This window comes from Desmodus rotundus, chromosome 9, assembly GCF_022682495.2.
Source record: "Desmodus rotundus isolate HL8 chromosome 9, HLdesRot8A.1, whole genome shotgun sequence".
In the NCBI taxonomy this organism is placed as follows: Eukaryota; Metazoa; Chordata; class Mammalia; order Chiroptera; family Phyllostomidae; genus Desmodus; species Desmodus rotundus.
The window spans coordinates 51,886,540-51,909,622 of NC_071395.1; the positions used below are offsets into that span (position 1 = coordinate 51,886,540).

Genomic DNA, 23,083 nt, shown 5'->3' on the forward strand with positions numbered 1-23,083 from the left:
GCCGCTGCATGGCTGATCCTCCACGGAGGGTGGAGGTTGGTGGTCAGTGGTCACAGCCAGTCCTTGCAGCTGACTGGCCTAGATAAATCCCTCCCATTGACCTGCCAACAACAATCAAGTCTCAACTACAAGAGCAGGGTGTACTCAGCCCACAGGTAGAGTGCACCTTGAGTACCCAGCTTGGGTGATAGGGGAGCCTATGCCACTGGACCCTACAGGATACCTACATTAGGCCATGCTACCAAGACAGGGAGTCAAAGTAGCTCTAATACATAGAAACAGACACAGGCAGGCCACCAAAATGAGGAGACAAAGAAACATGGCCCAAGTGAAGGAACAGATAAAAACTCCAAAAAAAGGACTAAGCATAATGGAGATAAGCACTCTATCAGATGCAGAGTTCAAAACACGTGCTTTTCAGGATGCTCAAGGAACTTAGTGGGTACCCAGGCAGAAATGAAGGATATACTAATAAGAATAAGTAATTTACAGGGAATCAACAATAGAATGGATAAAGCTGAGAAACAAAGCAATGATATGGAACATAAGGAAACAAAAAACAACCAATCAGAACATCAAGAAGAAAAAAGAATTTAAAGAAAGCAAGGATAGTGTAAGGAGCCTCTGGGACAAATTCAAGCATATCAATATTTGCATCATAGGGGTGCCAGAAGGAGAAGAGAAAGAACAAGAAAGTGGAAATCTATTTGAAAAAATAATGAAAGAAAACTTGCCTGATGTGGTGAAGGAAATAGACATGCAAGTCCAGGAAGCATAGAGTCCCAAACAAGATGGATGCAAAGAGCCCAACTCCAAGACACATTATAATTAAAATGCCAAAGTTTAAAGATACAGAGAGAATGTTAAAAGCAGTTACCTACAGGGGAGTTCCCATAAGACTTGTCAGCTGATTTCTCAAAAGAAACTGCAGGCTAGAAGGTATTGGCAAGAAATACTCAAAGTTATGAAAAGCAGGGACCTACAGCCAAGATTGCTCTACCCAGCAGAGCTATCATTTAGAATCAAAGGGCAGATAAAGAGCTTCCCAGACAAGAAAAAACTAAATGAGTTCATCATCACCAAACCATTATTATATGAAATATTAAAGAGACTTGTTGAAGAAAAGAATATCAAAACTATGAATAATAAAATGGCAATAAATACATATCTGTCAACAATTGAATCTAAAAAACAAACTAAGCAAACAGGAAGAAGAGAGACAGAATCATGGGTACTGAGAGCATTTCGATGGTTGCCAAATGGGAGGGGGTGGGGGGGAATGGGTGAAGAGGTGAGGGGGTTAAGAAGTACAGATTGGTAGTCACAGAATAGCCATGGGGATGTAAAGCACATACAGGAAATGGAGGAGTCAAGAACTTCCACGTACGCATAACCCATGCACAGGGACAAAGGGGTGGGGATTGCCTGAAGGAGTGGGGGGTGCTGGGCTGGGGGGGGAAGGGAAAAATTGGTACAACTATAACAGCATAATTTAAAAGAAAAAGCAAGTGCAAAACAGTGTGTATATGCTGCCGTGTATGTAAAAAACAAAAGGATATTGTTAGAAGAGAACATGTATACATATCTGCGTGTGTATGCATAGACTAGCTGTGTAAAGACACCAGGAAACTAGTTATATTGGTTGCATGCAGAGAAGGGTGTAGGAAGCACTGTATTCCCTTTTGTAGCTTTTAAATTTTGAGCCATGTAAATGTATTACATTTTTTAATTAGTAAAAACAAGTAAAATCAAAACATAGAACCAATGGCTAGAATAGGTTGTGATTTCTTGCAAATAGTGCTGACCTTCAAAATTACATTCAAAGAATGTTGTCGAAAATTTTGTTAATGTTGTTACTGATACTAGTTACAGCTGGTATTACTGCGGTCCTGTGAGTGACGTGCATTTTTCCCTCATAGAAATAATTGTTTTATGGGATAGACCTCAACATCTGTCATGAAAATGAAGTGCTTGAGTCAGCCCAGTTAGCCTTTGGAAATTATCTATGTTTTACCACTTTAGATTCTCCCATTAAATATTTACTTTAAAAATAATGGTTGGGAAGAGTATTACATAGTTTAAAGAGCATGAATAGGTTTATGTTCCAGTTCTGCCACTTGGTAGCTTGCAACTTTGGGCAAGTGAGCCCAACTTCCTTGGCTATTTACTGAACATAGTAAGTACATGTACTTCACAAGGCTTCGTGAGGATTAAGGAAGGTAATTTTATTGGTTAACTTACATAGTACCGACTGTGTGGCAAACATTTTTCAGTGTTTTACATCTATGAATTCCTTTAATCCTCACAGCAACCTTATAATATAGATAGGTATTATAATTATGCCCATTTTGTACTTGAGGAAATCAAGGCACAGAGAGTTAAGTAATTTGTCCGAAGCACCATAACTAGTTAGTGTGCGGAACCACGGCTCAAATCCCGGTGCTCAGGTTCCACACCCCCTTCTCCCGGCCACAACGCGGTGCTGAGCACTTAGCTCACAGGTGGCACAGCCCACTGTGAGGCTTCAACAGATTTTAGTAATACTTGTAATGTAATGATAGATAATACTATGTAAATACTATGTATCTGTCTAGAAAATATACTTAAGTCCAAGAAGAATATAGATACCATCTTCAACTCAGCCTGTGAGAAAATAAAAATGTTGGTACTTATATACATGTTCATGTACTTGAAGAATATAAAAAAGGTAACACTTTATCATTTATCCTGGTCATGTGTCAATGTAACATGAACTTCGTGTTGCTTAATTTGCTTTGTTACTTGCTATTTTATACAAAATGTATTACCTGCCATCACTGTCCAAATTTGGCCTTCTTTTGGAAGTAGACTAAGGATTTTTTTTTTAGTCATCCTTAGGGTTGAAAGGCATTTTATTCACGTAAAAGTGGTGTTGTGGAGCATATTAATAAGTAATTTAAATCCTTGCCTATATGTAATCTTAAGACTCTTACAAAGGACTTCCTTATTGATGTTGGCAACAGAAAACTCTGGCTACAAGGATTTTCAGGAGAAAATCAATCACTGGCCACAGATAAATGGGGTTTTTGTTTGTTTGATTTTTTTTTTTTCTCCAACATACTTTATGGCCAATTCTGGGTATACTTCTGAAATAACCAAAATCTATAGTGTTCAAATGCAAAGCAGAATATCAGGATGTAATTGCAAGGAGATGCAGAGATGCACACGGCGTGGCTCATGCCAACTTGCATGTGCTAACCGCGGCAGCACGTGCTGTGAGACAGATGAGCTAACTGCTGCCATAGGAATACAGGATGCTATGGAAGCTGCTCCAGGAGCCCGCAGACTCCCTGAATGCCCTCAAACCCTGGTCACCCCATCATATGCAATAAAGAGAATGTTCTCATTCAAGGACAGAAAGCCTTACAACCTCAATGTGGCCCAGTGGCTTACCCATTCCCTTCAGGGATTTCTCTCCAGTCATTCCTGCCACCCATGTACTATACTCTGGCCCAAATTGGACCCATTACCCTTCACTTTATTCCCCAAAGCCTTGCCAAAACCAGGCTCTGGTTACTTAAACATTGGTTTTCTAAAAGTTTGGCAATTACAAGAAGAAAATAAACATGAAGAATCACCAACTCAGTAACCTGACTCACCAGCTATAGCTTTGTTGTGTAGACCCTGTGGGCCCTGTCTTGTCTTCACAGAGCCGTGGGGGAGGCCAGGTGCCCACAGCTCCGCAGGCTGCCAGTCTGTACGGCTCTGGCCTTCACCAGTGTGCACCTCCAGTCACAACTTGGCTTTTTGAAATCCAAGGCCAAGGAGGAAGAAAACATTCCTTCTCTTTAAACTAGAGCCATTTTCCCGTTTCCCTATGATTTCATGAGCTGTTCTTTCTCTGTAACTATGGCGACCCGACCTCCGCCCAGTGGAGCATTTCCTTGTTCTGTAGCCCCAACATGACAGCCACATCAAAATACAATTCATTAAGATGAACGTTTTTACACAAAATAGACCCACGGCATGATTTTCTTAAGGACCTTAAAAGTCATGAACAAAAAGATGATTGACATTTTGTCGATGACTTTGAAAACTCCAGTTTCCATTCATATATCTTCAGCACTCCCAGGAGGTCTTTTTAGACCCAACAAAATACTCAGATTCATAAGACTGCCATGGACCATACCTGACCTCCATCTACCTAGGAGGAGACTCCAGGCAGGGCAGTACCAGGCATCCTTTTCAGTGGCGTTGTCCCCACAGGAGTGCACAGGCAGTCCAGAGGTTGCTGCCCTCACCTCCCTTTCCCTCATCCCCTCTAAAGTCATGGTTTGGGTACAAGGAAACATGTCCACACTGGGCACACGAGGGAGCCACCCTGGCTTGGAAGCCCCATGCACTGCAAGCAACAATATCCCTTGTAAAACTCTTCTGGCATAGTTTCCAGAGCCCTGCAAGGGACGTACCTAATGAGCCATGGCACTCAGAGAAGCCCAAAGCTATAACTTCCTGCCAGCTGATTGTGTAACTTTTACCATGAGCAGCATTGCCTAATAACACAGCTGACATTCACCTTATCAGGTTTCCGGGGCAACAGAGCTAGAAAGTTAGTCCAAGGTCACTCTTGTCTTCAGAGTATGAGAGGGGTTTTGTTTACTCTTTACCCACAACTTTTCAAAAATGTCTTTACAAAGGTGATTGTGTTTTCAAATTTGCCTGAAGTAAATGACGTTGAAATAACTTCATAATCATCTTCTGGCCTATGTCCTTTCTCATTTCTGATAAATTTCAGCTTTTCCTCCTCTGTTTTTCCTTTTTTGACAGGTCGGATCAAATATTCAGAACAGGTGTATGATGCATGTATGGATACATTTGACTGTCTTCCTCTTGCTGCCCTATTAAATCAGCAGTTTCTGTGTGTGCATGGAGGGATGTCACCTGAAATTACTTGTTTAGATGACATTAGGAAAGTAAGTGATGTTTCATTATTTTCATGGATGTGTGTGTGTGTGTATTCTTGCTTTTTATTTCAGTCAACTAATACATCTTTACTGCTGAAAATTTTTAAACACAGACGATCAGAAGTAAGAAAGTAGAAATCACCTGTGATTTCAGTATTGGGAGATAACTCCTGTTAATAATCTCCTAAGTCAGGGGTGTCAAACTCATTTTCACGGGGGGGCCACATCAGCCTCGTGGTTGCCTTCAAAGGACCGAATGTAATTTCAGGACTGTATAAATGTAACTGCTCCTTAACTAGGGGCAAGGAGCTCGGCGCTGCCGCCGGGCAGAAACAAGGTGCTGGGCCAGATAAAACAAGGTGGAGGGCTGGATTCGGTCCATGGGCCTTGTGTTTGCCACCTGTATATGTTCCAGAAGTTTTCTGTAATTTCTCATGAAATCTGTGCTTGTATCAACTAGAAACATACCATTTTTGAGTATATTCCTTGAACTTTAAACTTTGTAGCAGTGCCTGAGGAAGGGTTCTAATCCCTGTCTTGCCATTAATTGTGTAAGTGCGACCAAACCGCTTAACCTCAGAGTCATAGCTGCGTCTCTGAAATGAGGAAGTCAGAATGGTGTGAAGACTCTGCCAGCTCTGCAGCCCCTTGACCCTGACATTTTAGATGGTGCAGTTTAACTGCTACACTTCCTGACTGGTGACTGGTATTCCCAGGATTCTGTCTTCAGAATTGAGACGTGATGACCCGTGTTTCTTCGCTTACATTGTTCCACATTACCGTCGTCACTCATCTGCCTTTGTGTATCTCACCTCTCTCGTGTAGGTGCTAACATTAGAGACTTTTCTGTTTATAAAACTGGTTACTCTCCTCAGGGGAAGAGGTGTGTCTACACGCACAGCCTTTATGGCTACTTTATGTCTTTTAAACAACCAGCGTTTCTTTTACGTATTAAGTCTTGAATTTTACAATTCTGAATCGATTGTAATTGATTCACTTCTAATTGATTCCACTTAGTAGAAGTACTCTTCTTGGCACTCAGCTATTCTAGGTGCTTGTTCTGTGGGGTTTCTTTGTTTTGTTGTTAATGCTTTAAGCACAGCGAAAGTTAATTTAGACTGAAGTGCTCCCACTGCATGAAAGGATGAAAGCCCTGTACAAAATAAGACCAGCGTGCCTTAGGATGAAGAGACCTGCACTGCAATGAGGTGAACTGACGGAGCCGCTGTGAAGCCCTTCCCGCTCTCACGGGAGCGTTTCCCCCAGGCAGCTGAGATGAATTTCTCCCAGTCTTCCTAAGTAATAGTGTGTCTGTATAGTGGTTGATTTCCCTTTTGAATTAAGTGACTGTATATACTGCTTGTAAGATTAGGACGTAATGGGTTACGTAATGGACGTAACCATTCTATAGAATGGTTAGATAACAAGGATATTTATTTTTTAAAAAAATGCAAGGTAGGGAAAAAGTAGGTTTACAGATGAGTACATAAAACAGTTTATTCTTGTTTTCTTATGTATTGTATTATTTCTCCTATGAACTGTAAACCTACTTTTGCCCCACCCTGTATTATAAAAAATGCTAAAAATTATGTATCTAAATTTGTTAAATGTTCATTTTCTTGCAGGAAAATCCTTTAGGGGCTGTGGCCTTCTCTCCTGATACATTCTTGTGGGTAGGAGGGTTTCCCCTCCCCCATACCAGTTTTCAGAAGCTCTTTTGCTGTCATGATTTTTCTTCTTTTGGCTTTTGCTTGTTTTCTAGTTAGACAGGTTTAAAGAACCTCCAGCCTTTGGGCCGGTGTGTGACCTGCTTTGGTCCGATCCCTCAGAGGACTATGGCAGTGAAAAGACCTTGGAGCACTATACCCACAACACTGTCCGAGGCTGCTCTTACTTTTACAGGTAAGCAGTTGGGCCTGGTTTGATTCCCAGTCGGGGCACATCCTGGGTTGTGGGTTCGGTGTCCGGTCAGGGTGAGTACAAGAGGCACCCACTCAGTGTTTCCCTCTCATATCGATGTTTCTCTCCTTCTCTCTCTCTCCCTTCCCTTCTTAATAAAAATAAATAAATAAAATCTTTCTTAAGGAGCAAGTTATACATTTGGGAAAGGAAATGGCAGTATGTTTAATCAAATTAAAGTAGTTTATATTTCGAATTTATGTAGCATATGGATTTCTTTTTAATTTTTTACTTTTTTTAATAGTTTATTTTTTTATTTTTTCTTTTACCATTTATCCCCCTTATACCCTCTTCCAGCTCCACCCACCCCTCTCGCTCCGCAATCACCACACTGTTACCCACATCCATGAGTTCTTTCTCTTTTTTCCTTGTCTCCTCCACCCCCTGATGTTTAACTATTTGATTAATAGAAGGCAGAAAACTCCTGTTTGTTGCTTTTGTTTTTCATATTTACTAGGGCTTATGCTCTAACAAATATTTGTGAGTCAGACGTGGCCGAGCAGAGTGTCTCGCAGTGCTTCAGCGTGTTGTCGCACTCGAAACGATCTAGATTATTTGTTCCCAGACATCACCTGGAGACTTTTCAAAAAAAGATTTCTTGGCTCTTCCCCGAGACATTCCGACTCAGTACGTCTGACACAGGGCAATCCTGTTATTGTTTTTTTTTAAGCTCTCCAGCCTTTGGAACTACTGGTATAGGCAAAGATATAAAAAGAACAGTACGTTGTGAACTCAGGACATTTCCTGGAAGTTGGCTGTTGTCTTAAATCTCACATGTCAGCTTTCCTGTGCTTCGCCACTCAAAAGCAGGGACATACAAGGAGGTTTGAAGTCTAAATTTTCTAATCCCAATATTTTATTATGACAAATAATTCATTTATTTAGTCTTCTAAAAACCTGTTAATTGCCTAAGGTAATGCATTCACTAAATGAAATCCACATGCAAACAGTAAGAAGCCTCATTTTTACCATAGTTTTGACATTGTTTAGCAATCATTTTTTATTCTTTCCTGCCAACTTTAGTAGTGACTAATGTGATGAAATCATCAAAATTTGACTTTACTTTACATTGCTTAAAATACTTCTTTATCGTCAGCACAGTAAAAATTGGTACAATTTCTATGGAGGTCAACTTGGCAATATCTCTCTGTTATAAACGCCCATGGCCTTTGATCCAGAGGATCTATTTCTAAATCATGATCCTGTGGCTATGTAGTTGACCGTCATCATTCACAAATTCTAACTTGCATGTTTCCCTGCTTGCTAAGATTTATTTGTAACCCCATATCAGGGCTCACAGCACTTTCACAGCCACTCACAGACATGTGTGCGTGCAGAGGGACCAAAACTCTCTGTCAGCCCCGTGTGTTCCCAGCTGAGGTTGGACAGGAGTCGCTCTGCCCTCTGTTTCAGCTCTCGTAGCTGTAAGTAGGTCTTCTTTCCGAGGTCTATTTAATGTAACATTTTTCACGTTTTTTGTTGGTTATTTTGCTGTTTAAAACAGCGGCAAGCATAGTACTGAAGTGCTGTCTAGAGTTCCTAAGAGCAAGAAGGCTCTGATGTGCCTTGTGGAGAAAATACCTGTGTGTTCTATAAGCTTGGTCCGGGCATGAGCTATGGCGTTGTTGACTGTGAGTTCCATGTTCACGAATCAACGATACATATTAAACAAGGTGTCTTTACTGAGAAACACACATAAAACACAGTTATTTACTGATCGGTTGATGAAAGTGTGAACAGAGGCTCACGCAACCCTAACCCTGTATTGCCCTGGGAGCGGTGCAGTATTTCAGTGTTCACCGCACCTGATTCAGTGTTTGCAGCCCCTTTACACAGCAGAGCTGCTGCGAGTAAGTAGCGTCGCTGCACTTGCTTACACAGGGGTAACATGTCTGTAACAAGGTTATTTGTTGCTACATTATTTAAGATAAAAGATTTAAAACAACCTAAATGTTCAATAGAAGACCAGTTAAATAAATTGTGGTACATCCAAACGATGGAATGTACCAGACAATGCAGTGAGGCTGTTTTTTAAAAATGAAAAAAGAAAATAAACCCTTTGTATGTTGGTATGAAATACTCACTAATGTAAAGTGAAAAAAAGATACAGTACAGAGCTATGTGTCCCATCTGATAATACTTCTGAAAACCGGGGTGGGTGTGCGTGTGTGTGGGTACCTGCTTAAAGGCGAATAGAGTATCTTGGAAAGTGGACTCCAAGGAACCGGGGCATTGGCTGCCTCCAGGGTAGTGGAAGGATAGACGTAGGACGTAGAGAGGCGTTTCGCTGTATCCCCTTTTGTGTTGTTTAATTCTATGTCTTTTCTTTTCTTTTTTTTTTTTTTAAATATATTTATTGATTATGCTATTACAGTTGTCCCATTTCCCCCCCCACTCCACTCCATCCTGCCCACCCCCCTCCCTCCCACATTCCCCCCCCATAGTTCATGTCCATGGGTCATACTTATAAGTTCTTTGGCTTCTACATTTCCTACACTATTTTTACCCTCCCCCTGTCTATTTTCCACCTATCATCTATGCTACTTATTCTCTGTACCTTTACCCCCCTCTCCCCCTCCCACTCCCTTATTGACAACCCTCATGTTCTAGTTGTTTGCCTAGTTTGCTCTCGTTTTTGTTTTATGTGTGGTCGTTAATAACTGTGAGTTTGCTGTCATTTTTACTGTTCCTATTTTTGATCTTTTTCTTAGGTAACTCCCTTTAACATTTCATATAATAAGGGCTTGGTGATGATGAGCCTCTTCAACTTGACCTTATCTGAGAAGCACTTTATCCTCCCTTCCATTCTAAATGATAGCTTTGCTGGATACAGTAATCTTGGACGTAGGTCCTTGTGTTTAATCTTGGGTAATGTAATTATGATGTGTCTTGTTGTGTTCCTCCTTGGGTCCAGCTTCTTTGGGACTCTCTGAGCTTCCTGGACTTCCCGGAAGTCTATTTCCTTTGCCAGATCGGGGAAGTTCTCCATTCTTTGTTCAAATAAGTTTTCAATTTTTTGTTCTTCCTCTTCTCCTTCTGGCACCCCTATAATTCGGATGTTGGAACGTTTCAAGGTGTCCTGGAGGTTCCTAAGCCTCTCCTCATTTTTCCAAGTTCTTGTTTCTTCATTCTTTTCTGGTTGAATGTTTGTTTCTTCCTTCTGGTCCATACCATTGATTTGAGTCCCAGTTTCCTTCTCATCACTATTGGTTCCCTGTACATTTTCCTTTGTTTCTCTTAGCATAGGCTTCATTTTTTCATCTGTTTTCCGAATAGATTCAACCAAGTCTGTGAGCATATTGATAACCAGTGCTTTGAACTGTGCATCCGATAGGTTGGCTATCTCTTCGTCACTTAGTTGTATTTTTTCTGGAGCTTTGAAGTGTTCTGTCATTTGGGCCATTTTTTTTGTTTGTTTGTCTTGGCGCGTCTGTTACTTTAAGGGGCGGAGCCTTAGGTGTTCACCGGGGCGGGGTAATGCTGGTCGCTGCGCTGTGACGCTGTACGTGGGGGCGGGGCCGAGAGGGAGCAATGGCGCCCGCTTCACTCTCCTCCGGATCTCAGTCTTTCACTCCCCTACCCACAATCAAACTGGGCCCCTCCGGTGCTGGTTCCCGAGTAAGTGGGCCCGTGCACACTCTAGGCCCCTGTGGGTCTCTCCAACAACCTCTCCCGTGAGGCTGGGAGTCTCTCCTGCCGCCCCAACCCCCAGGGGCGCTTTCAATCAGAGGTTTGAGGCTTTATTTCCCCGAGCTGGAGCCCTGGGTTGCGCAGCGGTCTGCTTCTCTGCCCGCCGTTCGTCCGGTTTATCTGTGGGCGAATGTGGTGCCGCAATGTGCTATCCGCCGCTCTGCCTGCCCCACTCTCCGCCACTCTGAGTCCGGCCCTCTGGGTTTATCTGTGCAAATGTGGGACCGCAGGGTCTGCTAGTGCTCGGACTGCCTGCGCCATTTGTCCCACACTCCGCCAGTCTCAGTCCCGCCACAGCCACGCGAGTCCTCTCCACCCCAGTGCCGTCTCCGCCCCTCCTACCAGTCTGGATGAATGATTATTTTCTGTTTCCTTGGTGTTGGTCCCCCTTGCTGTTCGATTCTCTGTCGGTTCTGGTTGTGCGAGGAGGCGCAGTGTGTCTACCTATGCCGCCATCTTGGTTCTATATCTATGTCTTTTCAAAGTTAATGTTTTCTAATGAGCACAATGATAAAGATTTAAACATAAACTAAGTAATTAACAGTTAGATAATTCCAGGATAATTTATATTCTCTAGTTCTTCTTATCAGGTATTTGTCATTCAGAAAGATAATAGTAGGAAATAATATGTTAAGAGTAGATGCCAGTATCATACCTTTCATTAGAATAAGGTTGGTATAATATTTGCATTTATGCCTAAAATGTTACCGCATAATGTTACGTTGGTGGTGATATTACCTGTGAGGCTTTAAGTGGGTTCTTTAATTTTTCTAACAGTTTGACAGTTTGAAAACTGCGTATTCAGTTTTTAGCACCTGCAAATACACACATACACACAAATCGCCATGCTACTTTTTTTAATATCAGGACATCAAGATAGCAAGAAAAGTGTTTGGTGCTATGCTGTTACTGTTACGGGTTAAAACACAGAATTGAGAGGAGGAGGCCTCGTTTCTGTCCTGGGGGGTCTAGTGTCTGCATGTGACCTGCATAGGGTGAGGGATGTTAGTGAAACGGAAAACGAATGATGATTGCTAAGCTGTTGATAAAAGTTCAGAGGTATGTAAAAGCTGTGATTTGTAAACAAAATCAACTCATGCCATTCTAAGTTATTCCCTTCCTCCTATTAAAAGTCAGTTGTTTTTGCCCTGGCTGGTGTGGCTCAGTGGATTGAATGCTGGCCTATGAACTGAAGGGTCACTGGATCAATTCCCAGCCAGGGCACAGGCCTGGGCTGTGGGCCAGGTCCCCGGTGCCGGGTGTGCGAGAGGCAACCACACAGTGATGTTTCTCTCCCTCTCTTGCTCCCTCCCTTCCTCTCTCTCTAAAAATAAATAAATAAATAAATAAAATCTTTTAAACTGTATCAGTTGTTTTCATTCTGAATTTATGTATTCTAATTATCTTTTGCAGTTACCCTGCAGTTTGTGAATTTTTGCAGAATAATAATTTGTTATCAATAATCAGAGCCCATGAAGCCCAAGATGCTGGGTAAGTTATATTAAAACTGTACTAAATATCACTGCAGAGTTTTTGCCTTTGATATCAAGATAGACGGGCTGTTACCTCTCTTCCAGGTATCGAATGTACAGGAAGAGCCAGACAACAGGCTTCCCGTCACTCATTACAATTTTCTCTGCCCCCAATTACCTAGATGTCTATAACAATAAAGGTAAAGGAGTACAGCGATATTTGAGTTTGAATTTGTGAGTAAATGTGAGCTCTTGTTTAACCATATGTATGTGTATGGATATTTTTAATATTATATATATTAAATTTTAAATAAGGGAAAAAGAAGTTTTAATTGAGAGAAAGGCCAAGAAACTCAGAATTTAGGCTACTGAGTGGTTTTCATCTCCTAAGAGGGCTGTTGGTGCATATAAATAATGGCCCTAATAGGTCTGATTTGTACATTCATACTACTGAATCAAAATACAAGAAGAATAAAGTATTCCAGGTTCAAGTAAGAACCATCAGTTTAAATTATTGGTTTAAGTGAGTTTAATTTATTTCTAATAATACCTCAATAAAATATCATCATTTGGTATTTTAATATTTGTGAATTATTAAGCTGTCGTTGCTCTTGTTGAAGAATGGTACAGGTAGAATGAATAATATACAAAAAGTGGAAAAAAATCTTAATTTTAGTCCAAACCCTTCCAGAAACTAACTGTGACTTTAGGAAGTCACACAATCTCCCTGAGCTTCAGTTGCCCATATAGAAAAAGAAGATTAGCTATATAGATGCCTTCAGGGCAAAACTTACAAAGTTATAAAACTTTATCCTATAATCAGAGTCTTTTTTTTTTTAATTTAACTTTTATGAGGCATAGTTCCTCAGTTTTGTTTCAGGACAGTGGTTCACCTGAAAATTTCATGCCTCTGTAACTGTTTTGTTGTTTATAAAGTATGACTATAAAATAATAGAACATTTAAACAAACATGCCAGAACGTATATACCCAAGTGAGTATTGTCCCTTTAAGTAGTTAGCCTTGGGAGGCTCTACGCTTATTCCAACAATGCTGCCATTGTTCAGAACGTTTTTGGAACTCCTCTTTTGGCATTGCCTTCAGAGTCTGCGACACAGTCTTTTGATAGTATCCACAAAGATGGGAAACCTTCGTCCTTTGAGGGTGGATTTGATTTTTGGAACAGCCAAAAGTCATTCGGAGTGAAGACTGATAAATAAGGTGAGTGATCAAGCTAGCCGATGCCACTTGGGGTCAAAAACAAGGTATGATTATAAGGTAATGAGACTGGTTTTCCTTGTGTTGCTTATAAAATGGCTCTGGAGGCAATTCCAGAAGAGGAGTTCCAGAAACGTTCTGAGTAATGACAGCATCTTTGGGTTAAATACACGGTAAGGCAGCGAGGCGTGTGGACAAGGACACTAAGCTAGCAGTCAGAAGTCCCAGTCTAGTCCTGAACATTTAATTCACAGTTAACGAGATACTTCCCTTTGCATTTGAGTTCACTCCACGTTTAACAGCACTTCCCTGAGCCTCGGTTCATCTTTAAAATGCCCGTTATGTGGGGTTGTTGAAGATGGTTGGAATGATAAAAGGGAAATTAAAATCATCAAACTGTAAATTGCTATAATATGATAACATTTTACTATTATTGTGCCTGGTGCGATTGCATCGAAGGACCATGATCATCTGATATACAAGGTCTGTGTGTTTGTAGTTGGTGGTTTCTTAAGTCTCATTACTTTATAGTCATACCTTGTATACGCAGTCGGGGAAAGAAGTTTAAAAGAGGTGCACAGTATCCCTACTATTTACTCTACTTAAAGCGAGCTGTGGATGGCACAGCACATTGAAACCGGGTTTGGATCAGTCATCTCAGCGTACCCTTCAGTGACTTGCTGTTCATTTTTAAAAAGCATTTTTTTTTTCATTTAAGTTCTTTCCTAGCTTTATGTTTTCTTTTTACCCTCTTGTCATCCTTTTCTGAGTCTTAGCTGTCCTACAGTGCTCTGCTTCTCCCTAATTCCATTTTTTCTTATTTTTCCCCCTAATACGTGCAGTACGTTAGTTGGTTTTGTTCTTGTCTTCTCCCTTACGAATGGTGTGCGCTGCTTATGTGGCTAAACTTCCTCAGGGACCGTTAGTGGTTCCAGTCTTCGTATCTGTGAGGACTCGCCCGCCTCGCTCCCTTTTTAAACTTACCAGTAACAGTGCTGACTGCCCAGTGGATTATCATGTGCTGAGATGAACCATGTTGCCTGAATCAATAGCTGCTTGGCTAACCGCCAGCTCACTTTTTGCCCCATTCTAATCTGGTTTTGTTCTTTTTTATTTACTTATTTTTCACATTTTTTAAATTGTTGTTAAAGTACAGTTGTCTCCATTTTCCCCCTACCACTCCCCTCCAACCCCAGCCATCCCCACCTCCCACCCTGGATCCTTCCCCGATTTGGCTTTGTCCATGTGTCCTTTATGCATGTGGTTTTGTTCTTGATGATCCCTTCAGTGAGCTTTGGGGTCACAGTCCGTTCCCCCTGAGTTTTCTGTTGGCTTTGACACGATTGGTAGCTTTATCTTAAAACAATCTTCTTCTTCCTCTTGGAAGTTTTCTTAAGCATTTTTGTAGAGAAAAGGCAGAAAATGTGACCCCTGAAATAATCTCTGGTGGCACGTAGTTGTTTCCCATATAAGCACCTCTTTTCTTGAAAGAGGCAACTCCTCTTTCTTTTGCTGCAACAGTCCTTTCTTGAATATTCTGTAGAATTATTGGTACCAACAGGTATTTCTTAGTTCCCCTGGTTATATGAAAGACCCTTAAGTCATGATTTTTCAAGATTTCCATTTCTGTTTTTTGTGTCTACTGGAAACATACCCCAGAGCAGTGTTTAAGCTCTAATTTTAATCATCCACTGTCGAGACCTACCTGCCACCCCTTTTCCTGTGTAGATTGAGGGAACTGTTGAATAGTTATATATTCATGTAACGTAAATAAAATACACAGTACACGAAAATAATGGAACATGTACATTGTAGTCAATGTTAGATTTTTAAGAGCTGGACATTCTGTGTTCATGTATTTTTCTTTATAACCTATGGCGTACATTTTAGACATTCAATAACTTAAATGTGAGTGCACTAGGCTGTTCTATAATAAGCAAAGAACTAGTAACCAGGAGATGACCTCTATCTGTCATTTCTAGAGAGCTGTTATACCCTAGTCCATTTATAATCACAGTGAGAATAATTGAGAGAATAATACAACCAACATTGCATTGCTGATGGTGAAGACAAAGGAATTGAGCAGTAAAACTTTTTAAATATAAAAAAAATAAGTTTGGTACCAAATATATGTATAAGTTTATGAACTGGTTAATATTAAACATAGAGTTTAACAATATACTGACTGTGTATGGGAGAGATGGACATTTTTTATATCTACTATATTATATGTAGGGATTATTTAATCAATCTACTTTTGAACATTGTAAATTACTATAAATTTATCGTCTGTCTATAACTCCCAGAATTTATAAAATCTTTGACTCTGGCTAATGACTAGCAAAACAGACTGTGTCCCTTTAGTGAGAAATGTTTGCCCTCAAAAGAGAGCTGCAGTTTCAACTATTAAGCATATAAAGGGAAATTATGACCCATTTTCCACAGGTAGGATCTGAGGCTTCCCTAGGTAGTTGCTATGTAGTGACTCTGAAGTCACAGGGCTCAGTTACCTTCACTCTCCAGGTAACTTTGTTCCTTGGGATAATTCTTAAGAGAATGAACTGTATATACTCATAAAATGCTTTAAGATCTCCCATCTGCCCTTAAATACTGAGTCCTGAATTTGCAAGTGGAAAGCGAGGCCCTGAGCCCTGTGTGGCTAGCGCACCCTGTACAGAACATACCAGGTGCCGTGCCAGGTTCCTCTGCACCAGATTCTCTTGCTTTTTACCTTTTCAGCTGCTGTGTTAAAATATGAAAACAATGTCATGAATATCAGGCAGTTTAACTGTTCTCCACACCCCTACTGGCTTCCAAACTTTATGGACGTTTTCACGTGGTCTTTGCCCTTCGTTGGAGAAAAAGGTAAGAGAGCTAAAGCCCACGGACCGTCAGTTGTGTTAGCCAGCGGCCAGAGCACAGGTTTATATTTGCACGGGTCCTTCATTGTGTCAGAAATGTTTTTTCAGAGTTATCAGAAGTGTTTCCTAATTTTCCTTTTTGATTTTTAAATGGCACTCATTAGCTTTTAAATTATAATTTTAGCTCATTATGCTTTTCTTGTTCTAAATATCAACTTAGAGTAGCTGTCCTACTGTGTGAAGTTGTTAAAATAACATGTCACTATACCATTCCTTCAGTGATTTCTTCAGTGACAAAGAGATTTAAACAGGAAATATTGTCCTTAGAATTTTATTTGTGTACCTATACAAATAAGCTATGCAAATATAAAATAAGCCTTTTGGACGTAGGCCTCCTGGCTTAACCTCTTTGCAGAATGGGAGGAAGCCTTTCCGGGTACATATTAGTGAAGAAAAGGCTCTGGATAGTAGTCCAGTGAAGTCAAGTAATTATGCAATGGAATCTTCAAAGATTCCAGACTGTTCCTGGAGCAAGTAACCTCCCCAAATTTTATATAAACTAGAAGGCATATATATACACATCGTTTTGGAGAAATTACCTTGTTAATTGTGTGAACTTGGGGCCACTTTGTTTTATCTTACAGTCACAGAGATGCTGGTGAACATTCTCAACATATGCTCTGATGATGAGTTGATTTCCGATGATGAAATTGAAGGTAAACTTGCCTTTCCCACATTTGAACTAGAAATGAAGAAGCTTTGGTTTTGTTTGAATTTGTTTTGAATAATTTTTTCTTATTAAAAAAAGCATTGTGTTCAATGGAAAAAATGGAAAAATATAGGAAGTCACAAGTAAGAACATAAAGTCACCCATAATCCTATCATCGCAGACATCCACTGATAACATCTTGGTGTATATACTGTTAGCTTTTATCTTTGCATATATTTCCGTGCTCTCTGTTTTCTTTTTAACAAATATGTGGTAGTATCATGGCATTTACCTTTTTTGTGTGTGTACTAAGTTTTAATAGTAATGTACTTGTCCATATCAATTAACCCACCCCCTGCTGCTGGATATTGGATTTTTTCCAACTTTTTGTTTTAAGCTCACAGTTTTGAGCTCGTACAGATAAATCTCTGCACATTCTGTCAACAACCAACCTTTGTTGTGTGCTTGATATGTGTCAAGTGCTGTTTTGATCCTTCCTTTCAATAAGCTTATATTCTAGTGGGGGAGAACAGACAATAAATATGTCAGATGTTGATCTGTGATATGAAAGGAAAGAAAGCAGTACTAGGAAATGAGCAATAACACATTCTTGATTATTGCCACAGGGTAAATTTCTAGAAATTAAACATCTGCGTCAATTAGTACTTAAAATTTTGATACAGATAACCTCTAGAAAGGCTGTACCAGTTTACATTTTGTGTGTGATGTGTAGTTCACAGTGCTTTTCCCATACTGTTTATTATAATTTTATAGTCTGGTGTTATTTTTATTTTAATTTGTATTTTTAGGATGACTCATGAACATTTTTTTCTCGTGCTTCTGTGAATACCAGAAAAGGTATGAATTGTCAATTCATACCTTTTGCCCATTTTTCTACTGGGTTATGTGCGTGCTTGTTTGTTTGTTTTTCTTCCTGTTGGCCTTTGAGGGATCTTAATATAGTAACATTTTGTTGCATGTGTAGCCAAGTATTTTTTTTCCTAGTGTGTTGTCAGAGGTTTGATTTTAAAGGTAGGTCCTAACTTACCTGAGAATGCAGAAGACTCTGGAAAGATGGTGGCACCTGAGCACAAACCCCCAGCTGTCTCGTTCTCTCCAAGGTCGGTGCTAAGGTGTTCACTCAACTGGTAGGATAAACTGTCTCCGCAGTGGAGAAAGCCTACCCAGCTTAGAGAATAGAGAGGAGAGTCCTACACGCGCCCCTGCTTCAGATTCCACGTCGGAGGCGCAGAGCAGGTCGTGCAGAGCCTGTGAGCACCTTTGCGTGTGAGATAGATGAGCACCACAAGGAAAACAGCTCTTGAGCAAAAAGTGCAGCCGGGAAAAAAATTAAAACAAAATGAAAAATTTAAGTTAGTGGAAGGTGGAATAGGTAAGAAATAGATTTAGTAAAATTTACATTCAGATCAAAGTGGAAATGAAATTATTGTGAATTTTATTATATGTATTAAAAAAGGATTTTTGATTATCATGAAGATATGCTTACAAAATTATGCCAAAAATTATATATGGAAATATTTGTTGAAGTATCACCTGTAGTAGCAAAAGATTCAAAACATTCTAAATGTCCCTCAGTGGAGGGAAGGGTAAATCAATTATGTTATCTTCGTACGATAGATACTCTCCATGAAATATATTTATGCAAGTCTCCTTTCTCCCTCTCTCTTTCGGGCAGCTCCTGCTCAACTTACCGTAACTTCCGATAGGAGAGACCAAAACCCCTCCTATCAATGGTATGAACTCTCCTTAGCATTTGATAGAGTTGAAACGTTGCCTCTATTTATATTATTATAATATTAATATATTCTACCCCCACTCAACTGTAAACTCCCTGAGTGCTGGGACAAAATGGTTTTTGCTCACCAGTGAGCATAGTAGGTAAATATTTGTTGTTAGATTGAATTATATAAAGTGCAACTACTAAAAAAAAATGTAGAGCTCTACTGGGGGCTGCTGTGGAAAATCTATTAGGTATTCTATTGAATGCAAAAGTAAACTGATAGAGTCCTCTCATTTCCATTTTTTATAAAGTGTGTGGATATAAGATGATACGTGGTTTAAAATTTGTTTTTGAAAGGAAATGAATATGAATAACAATAAAAATTTTAAAAAAATAATAAAATCAATAAGCATGTCCTCAGGTGAGGATAAAAAAAAAAAAAAAGAAAGGAAATGAATAACAACTTTTTAGGTTAAAAAGGTTAATTGAACATACTTCTAATTTCATTTCTTCTGATACCACATGAAAACCGCAGTCTACTTTTGGTTTTATTTAAGTGGTATAAACTAAAGATTTCTACTTCGTAATGCCAGACTAGATAGTTTAACTCAACCCTCTTAAGACGAGTATAGGCAAAATAGTTTTCAAATTTGCTTTAAAGGCATTCAGAAAGCTAACAAAGTAATAAAGAATTACCAAGTTGAGATCTGGAAAAAGACATAAACCCAGAGAAGCACAGCCAACATCTGAGACTGTTTCTCTCCTGAAGACACTCACGAATTTCAGGAGAGGGGCTGAGAGGCTGAGCAGACCTCTTGACAGAAACTTGAAAAGCTCTGGGGTTCATGGCTTCCCAGGGTAGTGTGAGTGCCAAGGAAGCTTCTGCTCGTCGGTTTGGGGCCCACAAAGGCTACAGCTCTGTAAGAGGAAGGTTTAGCTGGGGATGAACCTCCAAGTCACTTCAATCCCTGACATTTAAATAAGGCAGTGCTAGGAACCTGGCGAGGCAAACCCCTCTAAACTAAGATAACATCACGTAGGACTTTAATTACTACAAAGAGTCTTTCCCACATAATATGTGGCTCACAGCCAAAAATAACTAGGCATACAAGGAGACATGATGACATGAAATGACCAGCAGAAAAAGGAAAAAAACAAAACCAGGTTATAGATTTTCCAGACATTGGCTTTATCAGACCAAACTTAAAAATAACTGTGCTAAGTCCTGGCTGGCGTGGCTCAGTGGATTGAGTGCCAGCCTGTGAACCAAAGGGTCGTTGGTTTGATTCCCAGTCAGGGCATATGCCTGGGTTGCCAGCCAGGTCCCCAGTGGGGGCCACGTGAAAGGCATCCACACACTGATGTTTCCCTCCCTCTCCTTCTCCCTCCCTTCCCCTCTGTCTAAAAATAAATAAATAAAATCTTAAAGTAACTGTGCTAAAAGAAAAAATTGCTTACTATGTTCAAGAACATAAAAGACTAGATTGAAAATTTTGGCAGAGAACTGTAAATTATAAAAGGGGATGTAACAGAGTTGATAAAACATCAAAAGAAAATTCGAGGGATGAAAAGCAAAATAACAAAAAACTGAACAGATTAATTAGCAGCGTATTTAATAAAACTAAACAGAAACCAAGTCAACTAGGTCAGAAGAAACAATCTAGAATAAATGACAAAGAGGAAAAGTAAAATACCAAGAACAGCACAAGAGGCAGATGATACGGTGAACAGGCCTTTCACCTGTGTGTTTGGGGCCCCAGAGAAGAAAGAGAACAGAGAGCAGAGGCAGCGTGTGAAGAGAGAACGCGTAAGCGAATTCTAAAACCGTGAAGACATTAAACCACAGGTTAAGAAGCCCTGTGAACCAAAGCAAAGTGAACACAAAGACAACACCACCTAGGCAGCACATCATAGTAGAGTGCTTCAGACGGAAGACAGAGAAACCTCTTTAGGCAGCCAGGAAAAAAATTACTTTCCAAGGAGAACAATTAAACTGACAGTAGATTCTTAGTGGAAACAATAGAAGCAGGAAACAGTGTAATAACATATTCAAAGCACTAACAGATAATAACTGGTGTTTTAGGATTCTGTAGCTAGTAGAAATACCCTTCAAGAATGAAGAGGAAATAAGCATTTTCAGATATGCTACCATTAAAACATTTACTATTGATAATTACCAGGAGACCCACACTAAATGCAATTCTAAAGAATATTATTTAAGCAGAAGGAAAATACAAGATGGAAGCTTTGAGATTCTGGAATAAAGAAAAATAGAAAACATGTGGGTAAGTCAAATGAATGTAGACTTTATTAAACAACAATAATAATGTTCTGGACTTAAAAGACAGAATTAAAATAGGTGGCGATAATAATTGGCAGTGGGATAAACGTGGTTAAAGTTTGTGAGGGAAATACATGCATCATTTGGGAAGAAGGGAAAAGTTGTCTTAACATTGATAAATGAGAGATGCACGTTCTAAACTCTGGAGTAACCTGTAATAAAAGAAGTTTGTTTGAGGTTTTTAGTGTAAAATTTCTAAGTTACAGAAAAATAGAATGATGAAAAATAACCCAGAAGGAGGCAAGAAAGGAGGGAAGGTACATATAGCAGTAGGAAAGATAGAATAAATTATGATAAACATATCAATAATTTAACTAAATATAAATAGATAAAATATTGTCAGGTAGGACTTAAAAGAAAACCTTATGGTGTTTTGTAAGAGACAGTTCTAAAGCATAAGGAAACAGAAAGTTTGCAAGTAAAAGGAGAATAAATACATAATGCGAACACTAACCAAAGACAGGCTGTTGTAGGTAGATTAGTATTACATTAAGTAGTCTGTGAACAAAAAGGAGATGTAACAATCTAAGTTTGTGTGAAATTAATAGCATGGCTTTGTAATAGATAAAGCAAAAATTAAAAGAAGTACAATTAGAAATATCATCCAAATGATAATGGGAGAATTTAACAAATATCTCCTAGTAATTGATGAATAAGCAGAAGAACAAAATCAGGACGGTTATAGAAATTAAAACAGCACAATTAATGAACTTGACCTATTGGTCAATTATACATGCAAAATCTTATACACATCTTAACTGCAAGGTAGTCTGGAAGCAATTTACATGAACAAATTAAGTGTAATGTAGTTCACCTTTATACCACATTTTGTAAAATCAGTGCTTAATAAAAACAAAATGATTTTAACTTTAAAAAAGAACTTGAGGGATGCATCTAAAGCCATGCTTAAAGGAAAATTTATAGCCTTAAATGCAAAAGAAAGGTGGAAAATTAGCATTCATCTCAAGAAGTTAACAAAAGGAAAGATAGCATTAAATCTAAAGAAAGTAAATGGAATGAAATAAAAAGTTCAGAGCAGTATTAACAAAATAGAAAACAAAATACAGTCCAGGAGTGCAATGAAATAAAATGTGCTCTTTTCAAGAGACTAGTAAAATTGATAAATCCCTGGTAAAACTTATCAAGTAGAAAAGATAAGACAAAAACAATCGATGCCAGTACTGATCCTACAGACATTAAGAAAATAACAGGAATAGCCCTGGCTGGGTGGTTCAGTTGGTTGGAGCATCAGACCAATTTGCCAACATTGTGGGTTCAGTCCATCATCAGGGCACACACAAGGGGGAATCCAAAAAACCCAGAATTTATTTTAAAAGTGTGCATTTATTCTTACATGTTTAAACTTTAGTCACCTTCAAAGGACTCGCCATTTGATGCAACACACCTATCGAGATGTTTTTTCCACTGTTCAAAACAGTTTTGAGCTTCATTTTTATATCTTTTAGTGCTTATGCCATTTTTTGTTTCATCTCTTCCACATTGGCAAAACATTTCCTTTTGAAGACTTTTTCCATCAGGGAAACAACAAAAAGTTTCCTGGGATGAGACCAGGTGAATAGGGAGAGTGTGGCAGGGAAGTCGTGTTGCTTCTGATCAAAAACTGCTGAACACTCAGCACAGCGTGGGCAGGTGCACTTGTAAGTCACTCATCATTAAATGGGCAAGCTTGTTGAAAGAGCCTTCAAAAAAAGATTCACCGAAGCTGAACACAGCTTCTCACAACAATGCCAGCTGGTACATGATACAGATGGCTTCCTAGCAGGGACACCTGTGCTACAAGGGGCTCACCCTCCAGAAGATAATTCCATTTTGGGGGGGTGGGGTCGACCCTCATACAAGAATCAACCAGCAAATACATGGATAGGTGGAGCAACAAATGATATTTCTCTCTCTCCCCCACTCCCTCTCTTCCCCCTCTTTCTCCCCCCTCCCTCTCTCCCCCCCTCCCCCCTCCCTCCGTCTCTCCCCCTCTCTCCCTCTCTCTCTCTCTCAAGATCAATCAATAAAAATTATAGAAAAGAAAATAACAAGAATAAATATATACCAGTAAATTTTAGAATTTATATGAAATGGATAGATTCCTAGAATAATTAACTTACCCAACCTAACACAGTGTAGGAAATACTAATA

General features: G+C 39.6%; 1 protein-coding gene across 3 annotated transcripts in view; it reads left to right on the forward strand.

Annotated features, from left to right (window-relative positions):
- PPP3CC (protein phosphatase 3 catalytic subunit gamma) overlaps positions 1 to 23,083 on the forward strand; it is an 86,157-nt gene that overhangs the window by 48,079 nt on the left and 14,995 nt on the right. For all 3 annotated transcript variants that reach the window (XM_053910578.2, XM_053910580.2, XM_053910579.2), the window contains exons 5-10: positions 4,807 to 4,952; positions 6,706 to 6,845; positions 12,006 to 12,083; positions 12,170 to 12,264; positions 16,020 to 16,145; positions 16,786 to 16,857. In XM_053910578.2, the coding sequence (XP_053766553.1) occupies positions 4,807 to 4,952; positions 6,706 to 6,845; positions 12,006 to 12,083; positions 12,170 to 12,264; positions 16,020 to 16,145; positions 16,786 to 16,857 (657 nt within the window). The remainder of the gene's footprint in view (positions 1 to 4,806; positions 4,953 to 6,705; positions 6,846 to 12,005; positions 12,084 to 12,169; positions 12,265 to 16,019; positions 16,146 to 16,785; positions 16,858 to 23,083) is intronic.